The sequence below is a fragment of the Oncorhynchus mykiss genome, chromosome 4, assembly GCF_057628025.1.
Source record: "Oncorhynchus mykiss isolate SJ-2025 chromosome 4, ASM5762802v1, whole genome shotgun sequence".
Taxonomy (NCBI): domain Eukaryota; kingdom Metazoa; phylum Chordata; class Actinopteri; order Salmoniformes; family Salmonidae; genus Oncorhynchus; species Oncorhynchus mykiss.
This window is the reverse complement of record NC_143025.1, coordinates 81,205,040-81,226,998: the sequence shown is the minus strand read 5'-3', so window position 1 is coordinate 81,226,998 and position 21,959 is coordinate 81,205,040. Positions and strand designations below refer to the sequence as shown.

At 42.6% G+C, this 21,959-nt stretch overlaps 2 protein-coding genes and 1 non-coding gene across 11 annotated transcripts; 1 reads left to right on the top strand and 2 right to left on the bottom strand.

The window, feature by feature from the left end:
- Positions 1-1,871: 1,871 nt before the first annotated feature.
- LOC118964510 (small Cajal body-specific RNA 13) lies at positions 1,872-2,158 on the bottom strand. Its single transcript, XR_005051571.1, has one exon.
- A 3,581-nt stretch (positions 2,159-5,739) lies between these two features.
- Positions 5,740-7,764, top strand: glrx5 (glutaredoxin 5 homolog (S. cerevisiae)). Its single transcript, NM_001160697.1, is given in 2 exon segments — positions 5,740-6,100; positions 6,657-7,764. Coding segments are annotated over 2 exon segments (474 nt in total). The 5' UTR covers positions 5,740-5,799; the 3' UTR covers positions 6,830-7,764.
- A 3,657-nt stretch (positions 7,765-11,421) lies between these two features.
- Positions 11,422-21,481, bottom strand: LOC110521080 (integrator complex subunit 9-like). Of its 9 annotated transcripts, XM_090233128.1 has the most exons (9): positions 21,367-21,457; positions 20,892-21,019; positions 20,640-20,792; positions 20,392-20,531; positions 20,009-20,082; positions 19,759-19,879; positions 19,422-19,658; positions 12,569-12,726; positions 11,422-12,319 (listed from the first exon to the last, which is right to left on the bottom strand). In XM_090233128.1, the coding sequence occupies exons 8-9, from the start codon at positions 12,693-12,695 to the stop codon at positions 12,156-12,158; spliced, it is 291 nt and encodes a 96-aa protein (XP_090089254.1). In that variant the 5' UTR covers positions 12,696-12,726; positions 19,422-19,658; positions 19,759-19,879; positions 20,009-20,082; positions 20,392-20,531; positions 20,640-20,792; positions 20,892-21,019; positions 21,367-21,457; the 3' UTR covers positions 11,422-12,155. The 9 variants fall into 9 exon arrangements, 7 of the variants coding, with proteins under 7 accessions (XP_090089254.1, XP_090089257.1, XP_090089255.1 ...); XM_090233131.1 differs by lacking the exon at positions 20,892-21,019 and having other exon boundaries at positions 21,367-21,453; XM_090233129.1 differs by having other exon boundaries at positions 20,640-21,481.
- Between the last annotated feature and the right edge of the window lie 478 nt (positions 21,482-21,959).

The following is a 21,959-nucleotide window of genomic DNA, read 5'->3' as shown; positions in this document are numbered from 1 at the left end:
AAATGTGATTTGATTTTATTGGTAAAATGAATTTTTGTATTATTCTAATCCATTTTAAAAGGAAATTAATCAGATTACATTACTGAGTTTGGGTAATCCAAAAACTATGTTACGGATTACAATTTTGGACAGTTAACTAGTAACTGATTACATTTGAAAAGTAACCATCCCAACTCGTTACTCCCCAACTGTGATTACGATCCAGATAAATTTAGATTGCGCACTAGGAGATCTAGTGTGTTCAGGCAAGATTCTCTGGTTGACTCAACACCACCTTGTTTTTTTACTGATGTGGAACCAACTAACAAAAGTTATTTCTGTACAGTATGCATCCCACGTTGTCCTGTAGTGTGCCTGTTAGGAAGTAGGGCAGACAGTAGCCAACCTAGAACCACACAACGCATCATTGCACTGGCCTTCCTATCAGTCAAAACGAACAAAAGATCATTAACCGCAGTGCTTCAGCATGGACATTTAGTTAAAGGGAATGAATGGATTTATTGACTATGGAAAAAGCGACGTAGGCCCTCCAGGACTATGACAATGGTCTAGGGTCTATGGGAAATTATAACATATGTATATCCAAGAGCATAGCCTAATATATTAACGGTCTGTATTTGTGTGTGAACTGCACCACCCCAGGCTTGAGTCCTGCCAAGCCTGGCAGGGTGCTGGGTGTCCTGTATTTCCTGGTATTATGCTTCACTATGAGGGAAATGGGTTTCTGTGATGGGCAACATGCTTCAAAACCACTGTCATACTCAACACCCCATACTTGCTTAAACAACTCATAATTTTCCTTGCTGCACGCCTCAGTGATTCCTCCCACATCCCAGTCCCCAACCTCAACATCCCAGCAATGTGTCCCGAGTCAAAACCCACAGAGCCCAGCATCATCCTATTGTCATCCATCCTCTCCGGGTTGGCAGGAATTTTGTCATCATCTTCACTCTGGTTGTAACTCAAGCTGACCAGACAGGTGAGAGTGCACAGGGAGGCTGTGTTGGGGTCCAGAATCACAGGGCTGTGTTTAGCTATTCCCTACATCTTCTCTGATACACAGAAGGACAGATTGCCTAGGTGTTTGGCCAAGTCTATCAGCATCCTGAGTCCAACTTTGGGTCTGGTAGTCTGCACAGTTATTTTCACTGTGACCTTGTAGGTGTGCAGTAAAGAGATGCTTTCAGCTCCTCCTCTATGGTTGTGATTGTAACTGAAAGTGATGACATCTCTCTGTTCATCCTTTCAATCTTAATATACACTGTCGACTTATAGCAGGTCTGTTTCACTTCATCAAAGGCCATCATCTTCTTCTTTAGGGGCTCCAGTGAAGTTGACTGTCTCCTTACAATCATGTGCAGCTTCGTCAGTCAGGCAGAAGTTGTGAACTTTATGTAGGTTCAAGGTCTGATACCACACAGATGAGCTGTTTTCCCTCCACACAGAAAAGCATGAGTTTCTCCTCCCTGTGCAGACTGCAGAACACCCCAGACCCAGCAGTCTCTGAAGCTCTCCAACTCCTCTCCTGGAGAAAGGCGTCGCACAGGTTCTTTACGACCAGGTTACAGAGTGGATTGTATTTCTTAAATATTTTCCGACACACTGGTCATTCCCGAGGTCCCTTATGTCTCCATTTTTCCTGCAGACATGCTTTACACAAGCTGTGACTACAAAAGAGGATAACGGGATCCCTGAAGATGTCAACACACACACGACACCAGCCATGCTTTACAATACCTGTTCAGAGAGACACAGAAACAACAGGGTTTATAAAAAGGTATGACAGAGGTAATTAAATTCAAAAACAGAGCCAACCAACAGCTGTTGAGGGCCAAAGACTGAATCCTAGCTCTACAGGTATAGATACTAGAGAATGTGACAAATCAAGTGTTCGACAGGAAAACCTTCCCCTTCCAAACAATAGCTGGTTACCACACAAGGCTTTTTCTTCCTGCTTCAAGAAAGGTGAGGGTACATGATGGTCCGTCACCGCCGTGGAAAGCAGGGCTCTCTGAAGACAATCTGTCCAAGGAACATCGCACGTAGAACTCCTCAACCTCCAGAAGTCCCGCCTTAGCTTCCTTGTTTTGCTTTATGTAACCATGTTTCGCCACAAGCAATTGTCCTTGCAAGAGGCTGTATCACAAGGTTACAAATTATGAGCTATGACAGAGGACGACTGTGTATCACTTGGATGTTGCAGGACTCGACCAGCATGCCACAGCTAACTGTTAGCTAGCTACTCACACACAAACAATCTCAACTTCTTTCTAACCCCAAACCTTCTTATCAACTGTGTTGTTAAATATATAAAGCACGGTTTTCAGTGCAATACAATTAGTAGCACTACTCATAATATGTTACAAACCTGTGTTGTATAAATGATTGCACATTTTGACTGTCGGATGAACAACTTTTTTGTTTGTTTTTTACGCTAAAAGTGGGAAGCCACTGACGTCACAAAACCGGAAGCTAATGTTCACATGTTATGTTAAAATGTTTAAGAAAGACAAAATGTCTGACGTTTCTGTTTAATAATATATATATTTTTTTATCTAGGACTATTTATTATTATCAAAGTAAATATTTTGGTATGCTATTTCATCACCCACAATTGTGTAATTTACGTAATCGGTGTTAACTTGAAAGAATACCACACGTGCAGGAATTTATGCTGTCCAATCAACATTCAGATCTAGTTGCTTCCATTTTGTCACATGACATGGAGGTTGATATTTGTCTCAACTATAAATGTGTTGCTCTGCTCCCGAGCAGTGATGCAAACTTAGCTATTTTGTTGCTAGATTTAGCAACTTTTCAGAGTACCCTGGCAACTTTTTTTTCAAACAGCACCTTGCAACAAATTTAGCTACTTTAAAATATATATTTTCTGTGTCACACACTCAGTCACAACACACGTGCCTGGCTGCAAAACTGCATTGTGAGTGATGTCAGCAGCAGGCGCTCAGCTCGTGCACAGGCAGCAGCAGGCCAGCAGCAAATTGCAAATCATTGTTGGCTGACTGCAGCAGCAGTAGTATGCATTCGACGAGACAAACCCAATGAATATAGGTGGTCAAAAGTGTTTGATCTTGAACAGAACTTACAACATCAATCGACATGTCTCAATCAAAAATGTACAGACAGAAGTACAGAAAAGAGTGGGAGTCTTTACCTGAATTTAAAGGGTGGCTGAAGCCAGTAATTGGGGATGATTGTTGGGCATACTGTGCATTCTGCAAATCAGATATGCTTGCAAAAATGTATGACATCAAAAAACATTGTGCTACAGCAACGCATATAAATAAATCAAAACCGTACAACCCCACAACGCAGTCTACATTACCACAGTTGGTTACAAAAGTGGATAACTGCAAAAGAGCAGAAGCTACTATAGAAATGGCCATTGCGGAGCATTGTTCGCTGCTAGCATGCGACCATTTAGGTATGACTTGCAAAGCTGCCTTTTCAGATTCTGTGGCAGCAAACTTCCAAGTGCACAGAAATGATTAGGAGAGTACTGGCTCCTTAATCTCTCAAAAGGGTAACATCAGATGTGGGGGATGAGAAGTTCAGTCTCCTTTTGGATGAGTCCACTGATGTCAGTGTCTCGAAATACCTGGGTGTGGTGATTCAGTATTTCAGTGCTAAAAAAAGAACCGTTGTGTCCACATTTCTCAGCCTGGTTGAATTGGAGGGGGGTGATGCCAGATTAATAGCAAAGGCGGTAGTTGAGTTTCTTGAGAATTGTAACCTTAAAAAATAGAATCTTCAGGGTATTGGCACTGATAATGCGTCCGTGATGACTGGGGTGCACAACGGGGTGCACAAGATTTTAAAGGAAGAATGTGCATTGCCCAATTTGGTACTCATCCGCTGTGTGTGGCAGTCTTTACAATTGGCTGTCTGTGCAGCATCCAAAGAAACCATCCCTAGGAGTGTTGAGTACTTAATCAGGGAAACCTACAACTAGTTTTTGATTTCCCCAAGACGGCACGAGGCGTACAAAGCAGTGTATGCCACCATTAATTGTGGCCAGAAACCCCTGCAGATCACCAAAGTGTGTGCCACACGTTGGCTATCGATTGAGCCTGCGGTAAGTCGTATATTGAGCCAGTGGGAAGAACTGAAACTCCACTTTGAGGTGACCAAGGCCAGTGAGCATTGCTACATGACAGATGTGCTCCACGGCCATGTCCATGGACAAGTTGCAATGAAGTCATTTGAGAGAGAGCAAACAGATCTGGTCAAGCTTTTGGACAATCTGGGACACCTCTTAACATCAATTTGCAGCAGAGTAGTCAACCCTATGGCAAAAATTGATGTCCTGGAGGATGCCATTGATGGACATCTCAGTCCATTACCATACCTTCAGTACCTTTTCGAGAGCACAGTGTACCAACTCAGTCTTGCGCCAGAGGACAAAAAGGTCATTCGGAGACAGTGCATCAACTACATTGTTGCTTTAAGCAAGGAGCTGCAAGCAAGGCACCCAGACAACCTAGAAGCCTTGCGACACATGGCCTTGTTCAGTGTTAAGGAAACGCTAAAGCACAATAAAGGCACCACTGAAATTATTAAAGTAGCTGAGCTACTGGGATACCAGCCCCAAACAATTGATAAAATTGTTTCCCAATGGAGAAACGTCCATCTGTTTAGGTGGGACTCAACTGAAAATACAGTCGAGTTTTGGAGTGAAGTCAATAACTACACGGACTCTTCCAGGTCAAATCCATTTGAAGAACTGTGCAAAGCTGCACTTGCTGCCCTCTCCTTGCTACACTCAAATGCGGAGGTTGAAAGGCTAATAAATAGTTAATAAATAGAATGTCACTGCACACTCTCAACTCCATACTCCTGGTGTGATATGGACTGAATCTGGCTGGTGATACCTTTTACCAGCATAAACTACCAAGTGAAGTTCTGCAGCAGTTTGGCACCACAGCAGCATGCAGCTTTAAGGCCACTCCATCCTCTTCTGCTGGTTCCAGCTCCGTGACAATGCAGTTGGACAGTGAATATGAAGAGGATTTCCTTGCCAATCTATGATTCATGATGTTTACAGTACGTATGCAAGGAGTGGACTTTCTGGAACTGGCGGAGACACACAGCTGATGGTGGCAGTGTGCACTGCAGTGTGTGCGAGAACAGTGGCAATATCTGGAGGAAACCATTGAGCAGCTAGCCAGCCAAGCAGCACAACAACCTGGAGAGAGCTGGAGAGTGATGCCTAGCGCATACATCATTATTTTAGTTAAGTTGCTTGTTCAATAAGATAGCATATATACCTTGTTATTAGCCTGTACCTATAATTGTTGATCAGTTAGGTAGCATGTTAACTAACTACCAATACACTGCTTAAAACTATAATTGTTCAGAATGTGTAGGTTTACTAGTTAAAAATAAAATAAATAAAATGTAATAACATATTAATAATTCAATGTGTTGTGTTTAAAAATAAAAATGTGATCATAGAAAATGTGTTGTTTTATATTACTTTTACAAACAAAAAAATATATGATAATAAACAAACAAATCTAAACTAACAAATGTCAAATCATATTTTTCGCCGAGATGGCCAGTCAATTTGAGTAACGTTATTGTGTAATCTACGTAATGACGCTATTTTCGTTATTGCGTAATTGCGTCATCACCCAATGACATCACAACGTCATTTAGCAACTTTTAGCAACAAATCGACCTGCCTCTAGCAACTTTCCCTGAAAATTAGTTGGTAACACTGCTCCCGAGTGTGTGAAAGTGTCTCTGTCTGTTTATAACTTCCTTCAAACGAAGACAATGAACAACCTAATTCGGTCGACAGTTCGCTGTCTTCGGTTGAGTTCGTCGGTCTATCCACCGAAGCAAGTTGATGGACAACATGCATCGTTGGTGTCCTCGGCCCGGCTCATGTGTTCTGCGGCCTTACAGAAAGACCTTGGTGATATGGTGAAGAAGGACAAGGTGGTGGTGTTTATAAAAGGGACGCCTGCCCAGCCAATGTGTGGTTTCAGTAATGCCGTGGTTCAGATACTGAGGATGCATGGTGTGAATGAATATACTGCATATAACGTGTTGGATGACCAGGATCTCAGACAAGGTCAGTACAGCTCGCTACTTTTTACTTCAAAATACTAGCCTACATTTTATCCTGATCGTTTTTAACCTTGTAGTTAGTAACAATAGTTTCATTAAGATGACAGAAATTAACTATATGTGGCTGGCTGTATGTATGTATGGTACATCAACCTGTCCAAAAGTAGTTGTGCTCCTTTTCAAATCTAGCTAACTAGGTTCACAGTATTTTTTTTATCAGTGTTTTGCAGCAAGGACAAAGAGGGTGTGGTTAATTTCAAACATTATACTACTTATGTACTGACATTTATTAGGCTTGTTATAGCAATATGTTACTAGGTAGTCCCCTTAATGTTTTACTGTGGCTGTTGCTATACAATGGGACTAGTAGAGACAACATTGTGTAACAGTCTATGAACATAAGGAAATGCTAACTTGCAACACAAGTGCGTCAAAGGAATGTCAGTTGGGGAACTGTTATCTTACAGCATCATCATACTGCTGAAATTGGGCCATAATGGAAATGTTGTATGGATATTGTTAATAGTTACACATGTTAACTCTTTCTGTCTCTCTCACAGGAGTGAAGGACTTCTCCAACTGGCCCACGATCCCACAGATATTCTTAAATGGAGAGTTTGTGGGTGGCTGTGACATCTTCCTACAGATGCACCAGAATGGAGACTTGGTAGAGGAGCTCCAGAAGCTTGGGATCCGCTCTGCGCTGCTGGACGCTGAGAAAGAATCCAAGTAGACAAACCAGTCGGTCGGTTTCCAGTGTAGAGAAAGCTGGTGGTTGACTTAGCCCCATAACCCCCTAGGCACTTGTGTAGATCTTAGAAGATGTGTTATATGTACGTGAAAGCGCACCTTTTTCAGCCACATACTGAATGTTTTCAGAAGACACTGGCAAGGTGAAGCTACAAGCATGTTGTGCAGGTAGCTTAGTGGCTAAGAGCATTGTAACCCAAAAGGTTGCTTGTTTAAATTCCTGAGCCAACTAGGTGAAAAATCTGTCGATGTGCCCTTGAGCAAGACACCTAATTGCTCCTGAAAGTCGCTCTGGATAAGAGCGTCTGCTAAATGACTAAACTGTTCTGTACATAACCATCTATTTCAGATCTACAAAAGAGCCTGGGGGCTAAGGGTTGGTTTGGGCGTATGAAATGTTGCCCCTTCCACAAGTCCTATAAGAAGGTGTGTAATACAATAGAACCTGCAGAAGACCAAACTGCCCTCAGGTGCCTAGGATATGAGATATCAAACCAGCCAGGGGATCCCTTCAAAACGTACTGCCTGTATACGTTTACTGTTTGACTGCATTATTCCACAAACATGTTCTCGCGAAAGCATTTAGAGCCGCTCAAATGCAACAATCCACATCTTTCCTTTCTTCCGCAATATGATCACTGATCCAGTTTAATTATATAGCGAGAAGTAATGTGATGAAGCTTGCTTTTGTCAAGTCAATAGTCTCATGTGGAGGAAGGGAGAGTACACATTAAAACAATATTCAAACAGGACAGACTTCCTGACAATCAGTACATCAACATTTCCATCTGCTGCATACATACATTTATGTTATCTAATGCTCATGTAGTACACTGTATATTTAAGATATTGTACATTGAAATATTATTACATGTATTTTAGGTGCATGTAAACTCTCAATTAAATATTTTCCCACACAAATGGTCAGTGTTCTGGAAATTCTAGATTGTGAGTATGTTGCACTCTTTCCTCAGTGTGAGGAAAGTCTTTTGTAGTTGACTTGTGTGCATGTGCAGCAGTCTAATGCCCTTGTAACTATTGATGCTAATTTTGTTGGAGCTATTTGTTGCTTTAGAGGTCATTGTGCCCTGCCTGGAAAATGATCTAGACTTACTTGGCCTATTTTCTCCACCTGCTCTCTCAGGAGGGTTTTCTCATTTGGGCAAAAGTCCATCTTTTCGCTGTGAACTGAAAACGTTAAGTGATTGAGTGTGTCAATTTGTTGGTAGGCAAAAAGTGTCTTCCTCGATAGCCACATTTCATTGAGAATACTTGTATCCTACCGTGGAAGAGTTTTGACACTTCCTCTTTGAATCAGCTTTTGTTTTGTCAGAGGAGTCATTTTTATTTCAAATTTACTTAACCAGATAGGCTAGTTGAGAAGTTCTAATTTAAGACTGCGACCTGACCAAGATAAAGCAAAGCAGTGCGACACAAACAACAGTTACACATGGAATAAACAAAACATACAGTCACACATGGAATAAACAAAACATACAGTCAATAACACAAGGTAAGATAAGGGAGGTAAGGAAATAAATAGGCAATTTAGCAATTAAACACTGGAGTGATGTGCAGAAGCTGAATGTGCAAGTAGAGCTACTGGGGTGCAAAGGACCAAAAAAATAACAGTATGGGGATGAGGTAGTTAGATGGGCTATGTGCAGTGATCTGACAGCTGGTGCTTAAAGCTAGTGAGGGAGATATGAGTCCAGCTTCAGTGATTTTTGCAATTCGGCTTTGGGGGTGACCAGTGAAATATACCTGCTGGAGCGTGTGCTATGTATATGTATATGTATATGTCGTGTGGTGGGTGCTGCTATGGTGACCAGTGATCTAAGGCGGGGCTTTACCTAGCAAATACTTATATATGATCTGGAGCCAGTGGGTTTGGTGACGAATATGAAGCGAGGGCCAGCCAACGAGAGCATACAGGTCGCAGTGATGGGTAGTATATAGGGCTTTGGTGACAAAACGGATGGCACTGTGATAGACTGCATTCAATTTGCTGAGTAGACTGTTGGAGGCTATTTTGTAAATAACATCGCCAAAGTCAAGGATCGGTTGGATAGTCAGTTTTACGAGGGTGTGTTTGGCAGCATGAGTGAAGGAAGCTTTGTTGCGAAATAGGAAGCCAATTATAGATTTAATTTTGGATTGGAGATGCTTAATGTGAGTCTGGAAGGATAGTTTACAGTCTAATCAGACACCTAGGTGTTTGTAAATGTCCACATATTCTAAGTCAGAACCGTCCAGAGTAGTGATGCTAGATGGGCGGGCAGGTGCTGGTAGCGATCAGTTGAAGAGCATGCATTTAGTTTTACTTGCATTTTAGAGCAGTTGGAGGCCACAGAAGGAGAGTTGTATAGCATTTGAAGCTTGTCTGGAGGTTAGTTAACACAGTATCCAAAGAAGGGCCAGAAGTATACAGAATTGTATTGCGTAGAGGTGGATCAGAGAATCACCAGCAGCAAGAGCAACATCATTGATGTATACAGAGAAAAGAGTCAGTCCGAGAATTGAACCCTGTGGCACCCCCATAGAGACTGCCAGAGGTCCGGACAACAGGCCCTCCGATTTGACACACTGAACTCTGTCTGTGAAGTAGTTGGTGAACCAGGCGAGGCAGTCATTTAAGAAACCAAGGATGTTGAGTCTCCTGAAAATAATGTGGTGATTGACAGAGTCGAAAGCCTTGGCCAGGTCGATGAATACAGCTGCACAGTATTGTCTCTTTTCAATGGAGGTTATGATATCGTTTAGGACCTTGAGCGTTGCTGAGGTGCACCCATGACCAGCTCGGAAACCAGTTTGCTTAGCGGAGAAGGAACGGTGGGATTCGAAATGGTCGGTGATCTGTTTGATAACTTGGCTTTCGAAGACGTTAGAAAGGCAGGGTAGGATAGATATAGGTCTGTAGCAGTTTGGGTCTAGTGTGTCTCCCCCTTTGAAGAGGGTGATGACCGTGGCAGCTTTCCAATCTTTGGGGATCTCAGATTATATGAAAGAGAGGATGAACAGGCTAGTAATAGGGGTTGCAATAATTTCAGCTGATCATTTTAGTAAGAGTGTCCAGATTGTCTAGTCCTGCTGATTTGTAGGGGTCCAGATTTTGCAGCTCTTTCAGAACATCAGCTATCTGGATTTGGGTGAAGGAGAAATGGGGAGGCTTGGGCAAGTTGCTGTAGAGGGTGCAGGGCTGTTGACCGGGGTAGGGGTAGCCAGGTGGAAAGCATGGCCAGCTGTAGGAAAATGCTTATTGAAATTCTCAATTATCGTGGATTTATTGGTGGCGACAGTGTTTCCTTGCCTCAGTGCAGTGGGCAGCTGCGAGGAGGTGCTCTTATTCTCCATGGACTTTAGTGTCCCAGAACATTTGGGAGTTTGTGCTGCAGGATGCACATTTCTGTTTGAAAAAGCTAGCCTTTGCTTACTGCCTGTGTGTATTGGTTCCTAACTTCCCTGAAAAGTTGCATATCGCGGGGCTGTTTGATTCTAATGCAGAATGCCACAGGATGTTTTTGTGCTGGTCAAGGGCAATCAAGTCTGGCGTGAACCACAGGCTATATCTGTTCCTGGTTCAAAATTTTACTGAAGGAATGTGGCGTTGGTCAGCTTTAAGTCCCTTGGCTTGCACATCACTGACAATCTGAAATGGTCCATTCACACAGACAGTGGTGAAGAAACAACTCCCCTTCAACCTCAGGATGAAGAATTTCAAATGGGCCCTTAAGACCCTCACAAATTACAGATGCACCATAGAGAGCTTCTTGTCAGGCTGTATCACCGCTTGGTACGGCAATTTCACCGTCCGCACCCGCAGGGCACTCCAGAGGGTGGTGCGGTCGCATCACCGGGGGCACACTGCCTACCCTCCAGGACCTGGGGTCACAGTAAGGCCAAGGATCTGTCGCCCGAGCCACAGCCTGTTCACCCTGCTACCATCTAGAACATGGAGACGGTACAGGGGCATCCAAGCTGGTGTGTATGACCAATAAAATGTGATTATAGAGCGTTTAAGCTATAACAATTGTTGTGAAATTAAGATTGAATTGTTACTGTAAATTGTGGAAATAATGCATAATGTAGAAGATTAAGATGTCCTGAAGTATTTGTAACACCTTGGCATTGAAGTGATGTATTTTGACTAAATGGAGCCTAGTCTCTAGCAATGTACTATGGGAGCATGACCAAGCTGGTTTTCATGGCCTCCAAGTGGCAGTATTCAGGAACTGCAATGATCAATAATAATGGATTCTCCCCAAATGACTTCTGTAAAGCATTGTCACTTACTCCTTGGTGGAATAAACAATCGCTTTCTCACCTTTTGTTGATTTTCCCTGAGAGGCTTGAACAGGCTGGTGGGAGGAGCTATAGGACAGGGTCATTATAATGGCTGGAATGTAATCATTGGACTTGTACCAAACGCATGGAAACATTTGACTCTGTTGCATTAGATTCCAGTCAAGACAATGAGCCTGTTATACAACTACCAGCCTCCTCTGGACTAGAATGAACAGTGTACATTTTCTACTGCAGTATTACTTTAGTGCCTTATTGCAAAAAGGATGCATGTTTTGGAATATTTTTTATTCTGTACAGGTTTCCTTTTCACTCCGTTTAGGTTAGTATTGTGGAGTAACTACAAGGTTGTTGATCTATCCTCAGTTCTCCTATCAAAGCCATTAACCTGTTTTAAATCACCATTAGTTTCATGGTGAAATTCCTGAGCGTTTTGCTTCCTCTCTGTCAACTGAGTTAGGAAGGACGCCTGTATGTCTGAAGTGACCAAAGTGTATGTGATAACTTCACCATGCTCAAAGGGATATTCAATGTCTGCTTTTTAAATTTGTTTTACCCATTTACTAAAAGGTACCCTTCTTTACAAAGCATTGGAAAACCTCCCTGGTCTTTGTCGTTGAATATATGCTTGAAATTCACTGCTGGACTGAGGGGGTACAGAGATGGGTTATTTTAAACACCATTATTGCACACAGAGTTAGTCCATGCAACTTATTATCTGACTTGTTCAGCAAATGTTTACTCCTGAAGTTATTTATGCTTGCCAAAACAAATGGGTTGAATACTAATTAGCTCAAGACATTTCAGCTTTTCAATTTTTATACATTTGTTATGGCAAGCCTAAAACATAATTCCACTTTGGCATTACAGGGTATTGTGTGTAGATCAGTGACACAATCTAAATGTAATCTATTTGAAATTCAGGCTGCAACAACAAAATGTGGAACATGTCAGGGGGTGTGAAAACCTTCTGAAGGAACTGTACATGTATAATAGCAGTGCCTTCCTTATAAAAGTTCCAGGTGTGTATTGAGTACCTGGACCTCCGTGAGCAGCTTGGAGACCTGGTGGAAGTTGAGGCGAGTATCGATGGGACAGTACACACACTTCATGGCCAGTGGCTGGTACGGGGCTACCGCATCCAGGTAGGATGCATCCAGGAAGTCTGGTTCTGTGGGAGTAAGATAGAACCATTTAAAAAAAACATTCATAGTTCAGTAGACCACATATTTGGAACCATGGGATCTAACCTTCTGTTTTATATCGTCTAATGGTATACGAACAATGGAACAAAGTTTTAATGACAGGTCAAGTCTCTTGTGACAGACCAGCTAGCGCAGGATTTGGTTTTGGGTTCTGAGATTAGGGACAGGCTACCATGGTTGGTAAACTTGCCATGTTCTGGTACAGTTGTGCTCACCAGTGAAGACGATAGTGTTGAGGCTGGATTTGTCCCACAGTTCCATAAAGTGCACCACGTCCCCGAAGAGACGGGTGCCTGTTGAACACCACACACGGCTGCCGGACCTCACTACTGAAGTCGCCATGGGTACTAGGGTAGTGCTTCAACTTGTTGGTCTGGATCAACAGAGAGATACATAGACAGAAAGACAGACAAGTGTCTGAGATAGGCCAACATACAACTATAGCTAAATTATCAAATGAACAGTGTCCAAAAATCTGATAGATTGAGTAAATTAAAGATAAAACTGTTAAATATAGTGCAATGTAATTTCAATTGGCACCAACTCGCTTTTAAACAAATCAATTTAAAGACCAACAGCCTTACCTCAGAGTGAGGGAAAGGAGGTTCTGGAAGGTAAACCTTAGACTGCTTATAAAGCCTTCCAGAAGATAAGAAAAAGGGGAAAAGACTGGGTGTCACATCTCCACAGGCAGGTCTGCTACCAACAGTAAGTTTTAATTTAACCCATTTATGCACAGAGCCCACTGTAAATATTGGTACACCGAAGTCTTCTTTTGGCTCTATACTCCAAAAGTTTGAATTTGAAACGATGACTATGAGGTTAAAATGCAGCCTGTGAGCTTTCATTTGAGGGTATTTTTATACATATCAGGTGAGTCGTGTAGACATTACAGCACTTTATGTACATAGTCCACCCATTTCAGGGGACCAAAAGTTTTGGGACAAATTAACATATGTCTGTTGAAGTAGTAAAACATATTTGTTCCCCGTTTCTAATGGTAAATAAATGTGTCATTAAGGAGTCTCTTATTGTAAATAAGAATAGAATATGGAGCATATGCTGCAGATGTGCATGTAGATTGTGTGTGTGAGAGTATGCAGTGATAAGTAAATTGTCCGGAAAGGAAACGTCAACTATCAAATCAAATTTTATATATGTCACATACACATGGTTAGCAGATGTCTCGTCATTGTTGGTAATCAAGCCTACCACTGTAGTGTCGTCTGCAAACTTGATGATTGAGTTGGAGGCGTGCGTGGCCATGCAGTCATGGGTGAACAGGGAGTACAGGAGAGGGCTGAGAACGCACCCTTGTGGGGACGGGTGGAGATGTTGTTTCCCACCCTCACCACCTGGGGGCGGCCCGTCAGGAAGTCCAGGACCCAGTTGCACAGGGTGGGGTCGAGACCCAAGGTCTCGAGCTTAGTAACACGTTTCGAGGGTACTATGGTGTTAAATGCTGAGCTATAGTCGATGAACAGCATTCTTACATAGATATTCCTCTTGTCCAGATGGGTTAGGGCAGTGTGGAGTGTGATTGCGATTGCGTCATCTGTGGACCTATTGGGGCGGTAAGCAAATTGGAGTGGGTCTAGGGTGACAGGTAGGGTGGAGGTGATATGGTCCTTGACTAGTCTCTCAAAGCACTTCATGATGACGGAAGTGAGTGCTACGGGGCGATAGTCATTTAGCTCAGTTACCTTTGCTTTCTTGGGAACAGGAACAATGGTGGCCCTCTTGAAGCATGTGGGAACAGCAGAGTGGGATAAGGATCGATTGAATATGTCCGTAAACACTCCAGCCAGCTGGTCTGCGCATGCTCTGAGGACATGGCTGGGGATGCCGTCTGGGCCTGCAGCCTTGCGAGGGTTAACAAGTTTAAATGTTTTACTCACATTGGCTGCAGTGAAGGAGAACCTGCAGGTTTTGGTAGCGGGCCGTGTCGGTGGCACTGTATTGTCCTCAAAGCGAGCAAAGAAGTTTAGTTTGTCTGGGAACAAGACATTGTGGTCCGCATTTGGTTATATCCCCTCCAAAAATGCTAACCTTCCCAGTTATTGTAATGGTGAGTGGTTAGCATATCATTACCAGCTTGATGTAGACATTAAATTACATAAAATGATATGGGACCAAATACTAAACTTTTTACTACTTTAATACACATAAATGAATTTGTCCCAATCATTTTGGCCCCATAAATTGAGAGGGGGGAGGCCGATGTACAAAAACTGCTGATATTTCTAAACGGTTCAAATTAAAGTAGACAGTCTGCACTTTAACGTCATAGTCATTATTTGATTTGAACTTTTGGAGTACAAAATAAAAAAATACTGTCTCAATAATTATGGAGGACACTGTAGGTTAGTCTCATTAACACTGTAGGTTAGTCTCATTAACACTGTAGGTTAGTCTCATTAACACTGTAGGTTAGTCTCATTAACACTGTAGGTTAGTCTTATTAACAATGTAGGTTAGTCTCATTAACACTGTAGGTTAGTCTCATTAACACTGTAGGTTAGTCTCATTAACACTGTAGGTTAGTCTCATTAACACTGTAGGTTAGTCTCATTAACACTGTAGGTTAGTCTCATTAACACTGTAGGTTAGTCTTATTAACACTGTAGGTTAGTCTCATTAACACTGTAGGTTAGTCTCATTAACACTGTAGGTTAGTCTCATTAACACTGTAGGTTAGTCTTATTAACAATGTAGGTTAGTCTCATTAACACTGTAGGTTAGTCTCATTAACACTGTAGGTTAGTCTCGTTAACACTGTAGGTTAGTCTCATTAACACTGTAGGTTAGTCTCATTAACACTGTAGGTTAGTCTCATTAACACTGTAGGTTAGTCTCATTAACACTGTAGGTTAGTCTCATTAACACTGTAGGTTAGTCTCATTAACACTGTAGGTTAGTCTCATTAACACTGAAGGTTAGTCTCATTAACACTGTAGGTTAGTCTCATTAACACTGTAGGTTAGTCTCATTAACACTGTAGGTTAGTCTCATTAACACTGTAGGTTAGTCTCATTAACACTGTAGGTTAGTCTCATTAACACTGTAGGTTAGTCTCATTAACACTGTAGGTTAGTCTCATTAACACTGTAGGTTAGTCTCATTAACACTGTAGGTTAGTCTCATTAACACTGTAGGTTAGTCTCATTAACACTGTAGGTTAGTCTCATTAACACTGAAGGTTAGTCTCATTAACACTGCAGGTTAGTCTCATTAACACTGTAGGTTAGTCTCAACACTGTAGGTTAGTCTCATTAACACTGTAGGTTAGTCTCATTAACACTGCAGGTTAGTCTCATTAACACTGTAGGTTAGTCTCAACACTGTAGGTTAGTCTCATTAACACTGTAGGTTAGTCTCATTAACACTGTAGGTTAGTCTCATTAACACTGTAGGTTAGTCTCATTAACACTGTAGGTTAGTCTCATTAACACTGTAGGTTAGTCTCATTAACCCCGTTTTCACACAGTTTTTATGAGTAGTCATTCCATATATATAAAAAATCACGACAGCTGTGATGGAAACGGTACAATTCGGTACAATTTTATAAAAGCCGACAGATAATTTGTTCATTTGAAATGGTGGGATCTTTTTTTGTCAGTATAACGTATGCATCCTGTATGCATCCTGCATCCTGTATGCATCCTGTAGCTCTAACTCCAAAAAGTTCTGGAACACTGAAGTCCATGGAGAACAAGAGCACCTCCTCCCAGCTGCCCACTGCACTGAGGCTAGGTAACACGGTCACCACCGATAAATCCATGATTATCGAAAACTTCAACAAGCATTTCTCAACGGCTGGCCATGCCTTCCTCCTGGCTACTCCAACCTCGGCCAACAGCTCCGCCCCCCCCGCAGCTACTCGCCCAAGCCTCTCCAGGTTCTCCTTTACCCAAATCCAGATAGCAGATGTTCTGAAAGAGCTGCAAAACCTGGACCCGTACAAATCAGCTGGGCTTGACAATCTGGACCCTCTATTTCTGAAACTATCCGCCGCCATTGTCGCAACCCCTATTACCAGCCTGTTCAACCTCTCTTTCATATCGTCTGAGATCCCCAAGGATTGGAAAGCTGCCGCAGTCCTCCCCCTCTTCAAAGGGGGAGACACCCTGGACCCAAACTGTTACAGACCTATATCCATCCTGCCCTGCCTATCTAAGGTCTTCGAAAGCCAAGTCAACAAACAGGTCACGGACCATCTCGAATCCCACCGTACCTTCTCCGCTGTGCAATCTGGTTTCCGAGCAGGTCACGGGTGCACCTCAGCCACGCTCAAGGTACTAAACGATATCATAACCGCCATCGATAAAAGACAGTACTGTGCAGCCGTCTTCATCGACCTTGCCAAGGCTTTCGACTCTGTCAATCACCATATTCTTATCGGCAGACTCAGTAGCCTCGGTTTTTCTGATGACTGCCTTGCCTGGTTCACCAACTACTTTGCAGACAGAGTTCAGTGTGTCAAATCGGAGGGCATGCTGTCCGGTCCCACTGGCTGTCTATGGGGGTGCCACAGGGTTCAATTCTCGGGACGACTTTTCTCTGTATATATCAATGATGTTGCTCTTGCTGCGGGCGATTCCCTGATCCACCTCTACGCAGACGACACCATTCTGTATACTTCCGGCCCGTCCTTGGACACTGTGCTATCTAACCTCCAAACGAGCTTCAATGCCATACAACACTCCTTCCGTGGCCTCCAACTGCTCTTAAACGCTAGTAAAACCAAATGCATGCTTTTAAACCGTTCGCTGCCTGCATCCGCACGCCCGACTAGCATCACCACCCTGGATGGTTCCGACCTAGAATATGTGGACATCTATAAGTACCTAGGTGTCTGGCTAGACTGTAAACTCTCCTTCCAGACTCATATCAAACATCTCCAATCTAAAATCAAATCTAGAGTCGGCTTTCTATTCCGCAACAAAGCCTCCTTCACTCACGCCGCCAAACTTACCCTAGTAAAACTGACTATCCTACCGATCCTCGACTTCGGCGATGTCATCTACAAAATAGCTTCCAATACTCTACTCAGCAAACTGGGTGCAGTTTATCACAGTGCCATCCGTTTTGTTACTAAAGCACCTTATACCACCCACCACTGCGACCTGTATGCTCTAGTCGGCTGGCCCTCGCTACATATTCGTCGCCAGACCCACTGGCTCCAGGTCATCTACAAGTCCATGCTAGGTAAAGCTCCGCCTTTTCTCAGTTCACTGCTCACGATGGCAACACCCACCCGTAGCACGCGCTCCAGCAGGTGTATCTCACTGATCATCCCTAAAGCCAACACCTCATTTGGCCGCCTTTCGTTCCAGTTCTCTGCTGCCTGTGACTGGAACGAATTGCAAAAATCGCTGAAGTTGGAGACTTATCTCCCTCACGAACTTCAAACATCTGCTATCTGAGCAGCTAAACGATTGCTGCAGCTGTACATAGTCTATCGGTAAATAGCCCACCCAATTTTACCTACCTCAACCCCATACTGTTTATATTTATTTACTTTTCGGCTCTTTGGCACACCAATATCTCTACCTGTACATGACCATCTGATCATTTATCACTCCAGTGTTAATCTGCAAAATTGTAATTATTCGCCTACCTCCTCATGCCTTTTGCACACAATGTATATAGACTCTTTTTTTTCTCTACTGTGTTATTGACTTGTTAATTGTTTACTCCGTGTGTAACTCTGTGTTGTCTGTTCACACTGCTATGCTTTATCTTGGCCAGGTCGCAGTTGCAAATGAGAACTTGTTCTCAACTAGCCTACCTGGTTAAATAAAGGTGAAATAAAACATAAAATAAAATATGAGAAATGGCGGTGGAAATTATTATATCAAATATTGATTTATTGAACTATCATATCGACGTAAACTTGGGAGTCAGGCGATGATGTGGTTGTGGTCCTCCCACTAGGACTCGGGAAACCATGCAGTTTATTAAGATACAGATTAAATAAGTTATGATTAACTTCACAGGGTGGTGAAGTGTACGGTGATCTTGATGCTCCTTTCCAATAAATATTGAGGGTCTGATTCTTGTGACATGATGATCGATGCTTGACTGCTGTTTCACAAATAAAAATATTCTGTCTCTTCTCCATAATAATGTCATCATGTAGACTAGCCTACCTGCACTGTATCTGCCAGCTGTTGGCTAGAGAACACATATCAAGACCAGAGTAAGGCACATTTGCTATTTAATGCAACAGTTTGTGACAAAAACTATTGGTAGTTTACTTTTATTCAGTACACGAAAACTTCAGCTAAAAAGTACATTTTGTGTGCACTATGTCATCACGCACTGATTTTTATCTGGCAACAAGTCTGTTTGGTGGAAACGCTACTGGTGGGGAAATTAGCATTTTTTCTTTATGTGGATTTTTTTATATTCGCATGAAAATCTGTCACCAAGTGGATCGAAACCAAGCTAGTGAGATTTAAAAAATCTATTTTACAAGAGACCTGTGAGATAGTAGTAGTCAAATCTACAGATGGCTCAAAAATCACAGGTCATAGAAATAGAATCGTAGAATAATTTTAATTCTATGGCTCTGGAACTCACCACTGCGAAAATCTGTGAGAACTCTAGAGAGCTGTTGGCCACAGGCGAGATAAAGTAGAAGGGGGTGGAGCCCAGGTTGGCGTTCTCTATGAACTGGTAAAGACACTCAAAGAGATCATAGATCAGCCCTGAGAAATAGCAAGGCACCAGCACGTTGCCCCCTGCACGGATCGTCATGGCTACAAGTACAACAGACTGTTTGGTCAGACACAACGCCATATGTCAACCTGTAATTAGTTTAATGTGTACCTATCTAAAGATATTCAATTTCATTACATTTCAAACCTGTTTCTAAACGTTTTTAGTCTCCACCACTTCTATCTTACATATGAATTCAATTTTGAATGCACTGTGTTTATGGGTACTATGCAAGATTCCAAAGATTAGGTAATTGTACTGTTGATGGCGCTATGAACATATAGCCAATGACTATAGGAGTTGGCGAGACAGCACAGACAGACTTGGGACCAGGACACAACATACCTAGGTTACTGCAGAAGTCCCCTAGCATGCCATCTGGGTTGGCGGTTGGCATCTGTGTGAGGCCAGTCAGAATAAGAACATCATAGCGCTCTGATCCATGGGCTGTGGATGTTTGGTGAGGAGGGAGGAGCCAGAGACATAGGAAACCTTCTCATAATGTGATTGGATGATCCAGTTAGAGCAACCCAATGAGTAGCCAGAGCTCAGTGGTGTGACCTGCACGGCACCAAACAGCTCCTGGAGAGAGAAATGATAGAAGACACACGTTAGCTTTAGTTATTAGGTGAATTAATGCATATGTGTGTTTGAATTATAGTGCACAAGACAGACTTCTTACTACTTTCTGCGAGTAGCCCACGAGTTGCACCTTGCTGAGAGCAGAGTTGACATCCTGAATACTGTAGCATCTCTTCCAAGTCGACACTTCTACAGCATCCTTCAGCGGGCTGGGAAGCAGCCTAAAAATAAATTGTCTCAATGTTTTTTTTCTCATGAAAATAGTGTGCTCTCAGTTTGTGAATTACAAGTATAACATCAGCTGACAAATCCTAAACTAATTTGTGCAGGGCATTGGTCTGGCAGGTCACCTTTTGATTTCCTTATTCTTCCAGCAGGTGGCAGACTGGGCCTTGGGAACTCTCTCCATGAAGTTCACCAGCTCCTCCATCAGAAGATTAAGGGCAGATAGGTAGAATCAGCCGGATGCTATCCAGAACAGTTTTTAGGCTTATTCAATCCCTTCTAAGATCCCCTTGTAATTTTTTCTGGAATGTTGACATTCTAATGGTTTTAGAATGTGAATTGCTAGAATCACATTATTGAATCATTACATTTTCCTGCAATGATACTAATCAAAGTGATTCTAGAATGTGTTTTTAAAATGTCAATTGCATTTTTCTGGAATGTTGCCAATTCTGGTGATTCTAGAATGTCGCAGATGATTCTAGTCACATCAAGTCACCCTCTCTACCTGCCGATCTGCAGCATTGGCTCTGTGGCATACACGGTCCCAGTGAAGCCTGTGTGCTCCGTGATGTAAGGCAGGGCCATCATGCAGTGGTAGTTGGAGATCAGGATGACGTCTATGGTGGACAGGTCCAGCAGCTCTTTCTGAGTGAGGAGGATGGAGGAGGATGGACAAGGATGCGAAAAGCAAGACCAATATATCACCACATTATCAGACGATGTTACCCATAGTGGCTTCTAGTGACCTCATACCTTCTCAAGGTTAATCATGCTGTCTTTAAACACCCATCCTGGGAGCTTGGAAAGCCTTGGGCTGGAAAATATACAGGGTACCCTCCTCATCATGGCATGGCACTTGTTGGGGCCAATATGTCTATTCACAGTAAATGTCTTTGCAACGTTAACCTAAGGAAGAAATACAGTATAAAGGAGGAACAACCCCGATGAATACTGCTGTGTGGCCGATGTACAGCTGCCTTCTTGTTAACATCACTTCTGTCTCACCTGTGTACCAGAGGCAGTGGTAGAAACTGTAGCACAGATGTGGTGTCCAGTCCACAGTCCAACATGATTGTGGTGGATTTTAATTTTAGGACATTGCAAGGCAGTGTGGGGTGACCTGACAGACAGTACTGAATGGAAGAGATGCTACACATGTCATCTCTCAACAGGCATGAAAACAAGTTAGCTAAAACAACAATAGCAACTTGCATAGCAAATGCAACAGAATAAAACGCTGCGATACTGTCTTGTCAATGATTGGTTGCTGACTTGTCAGTGTTCAAAAACTTGCAAATGTATGATAGCTAGCTAGCGTGGCAGCCATGGCTAACAACAAACGATTAAAAAACTACTGTAACGTTAGTTGGCTAGCCTAGCCAAGTAACGTTTACCATATCAACTACATTACTTAGCATACCAAAAAATAGCGTATCAGTTATGGGGTAAATTCTCGCCTCTCCGTGTTAAATCAACTCACCAATTTCATATTTATCTCAAGTTCATCTTCAGCATGTCAGCATTGTGGACACAAACGCCGAGTTTACCACGGAGTTTCTAAACTCAGAGGCACAACATCGCGAGACTTCTGGGACAACTTGCAAAACAAGCTAAGCAGATCAGACCGGGGTTTGGGGTTTTAGAAGTCAACGAGAGAAGTGAACAATTCTTACTTGGTTGTTAAGTTTCTCGAAATCTATAGGTACAATCTAGATTCTAACCAAGTTATTAAGTAGATCAACATGTTATTACTCCAATCTCGTGAAAAAGACAAACTGACATGTTTTAATTTTAGTAAAAAACAACTTTATTTCGAAGGAGTCCCTTTGATTTGAAGGTCTGTACATGCAAAGTTCGGCGTGAGACGACCGTTAGACTCAAATGTTTCTGAATATCTTCTTACTGTACTGTCTTTAGTCTTACTTCTGGACTACCCACATGTAGTGAGTGATAGAGGCCTCTAGTGGCCAAAAGGCTGTTATAAACTGGGTGGTTAGAGCCCTGAATGCTGATTGACTGACAGCCGTGGTATATCAGACCGTATACCATGGGTATGACAAAACAATGCTTTTT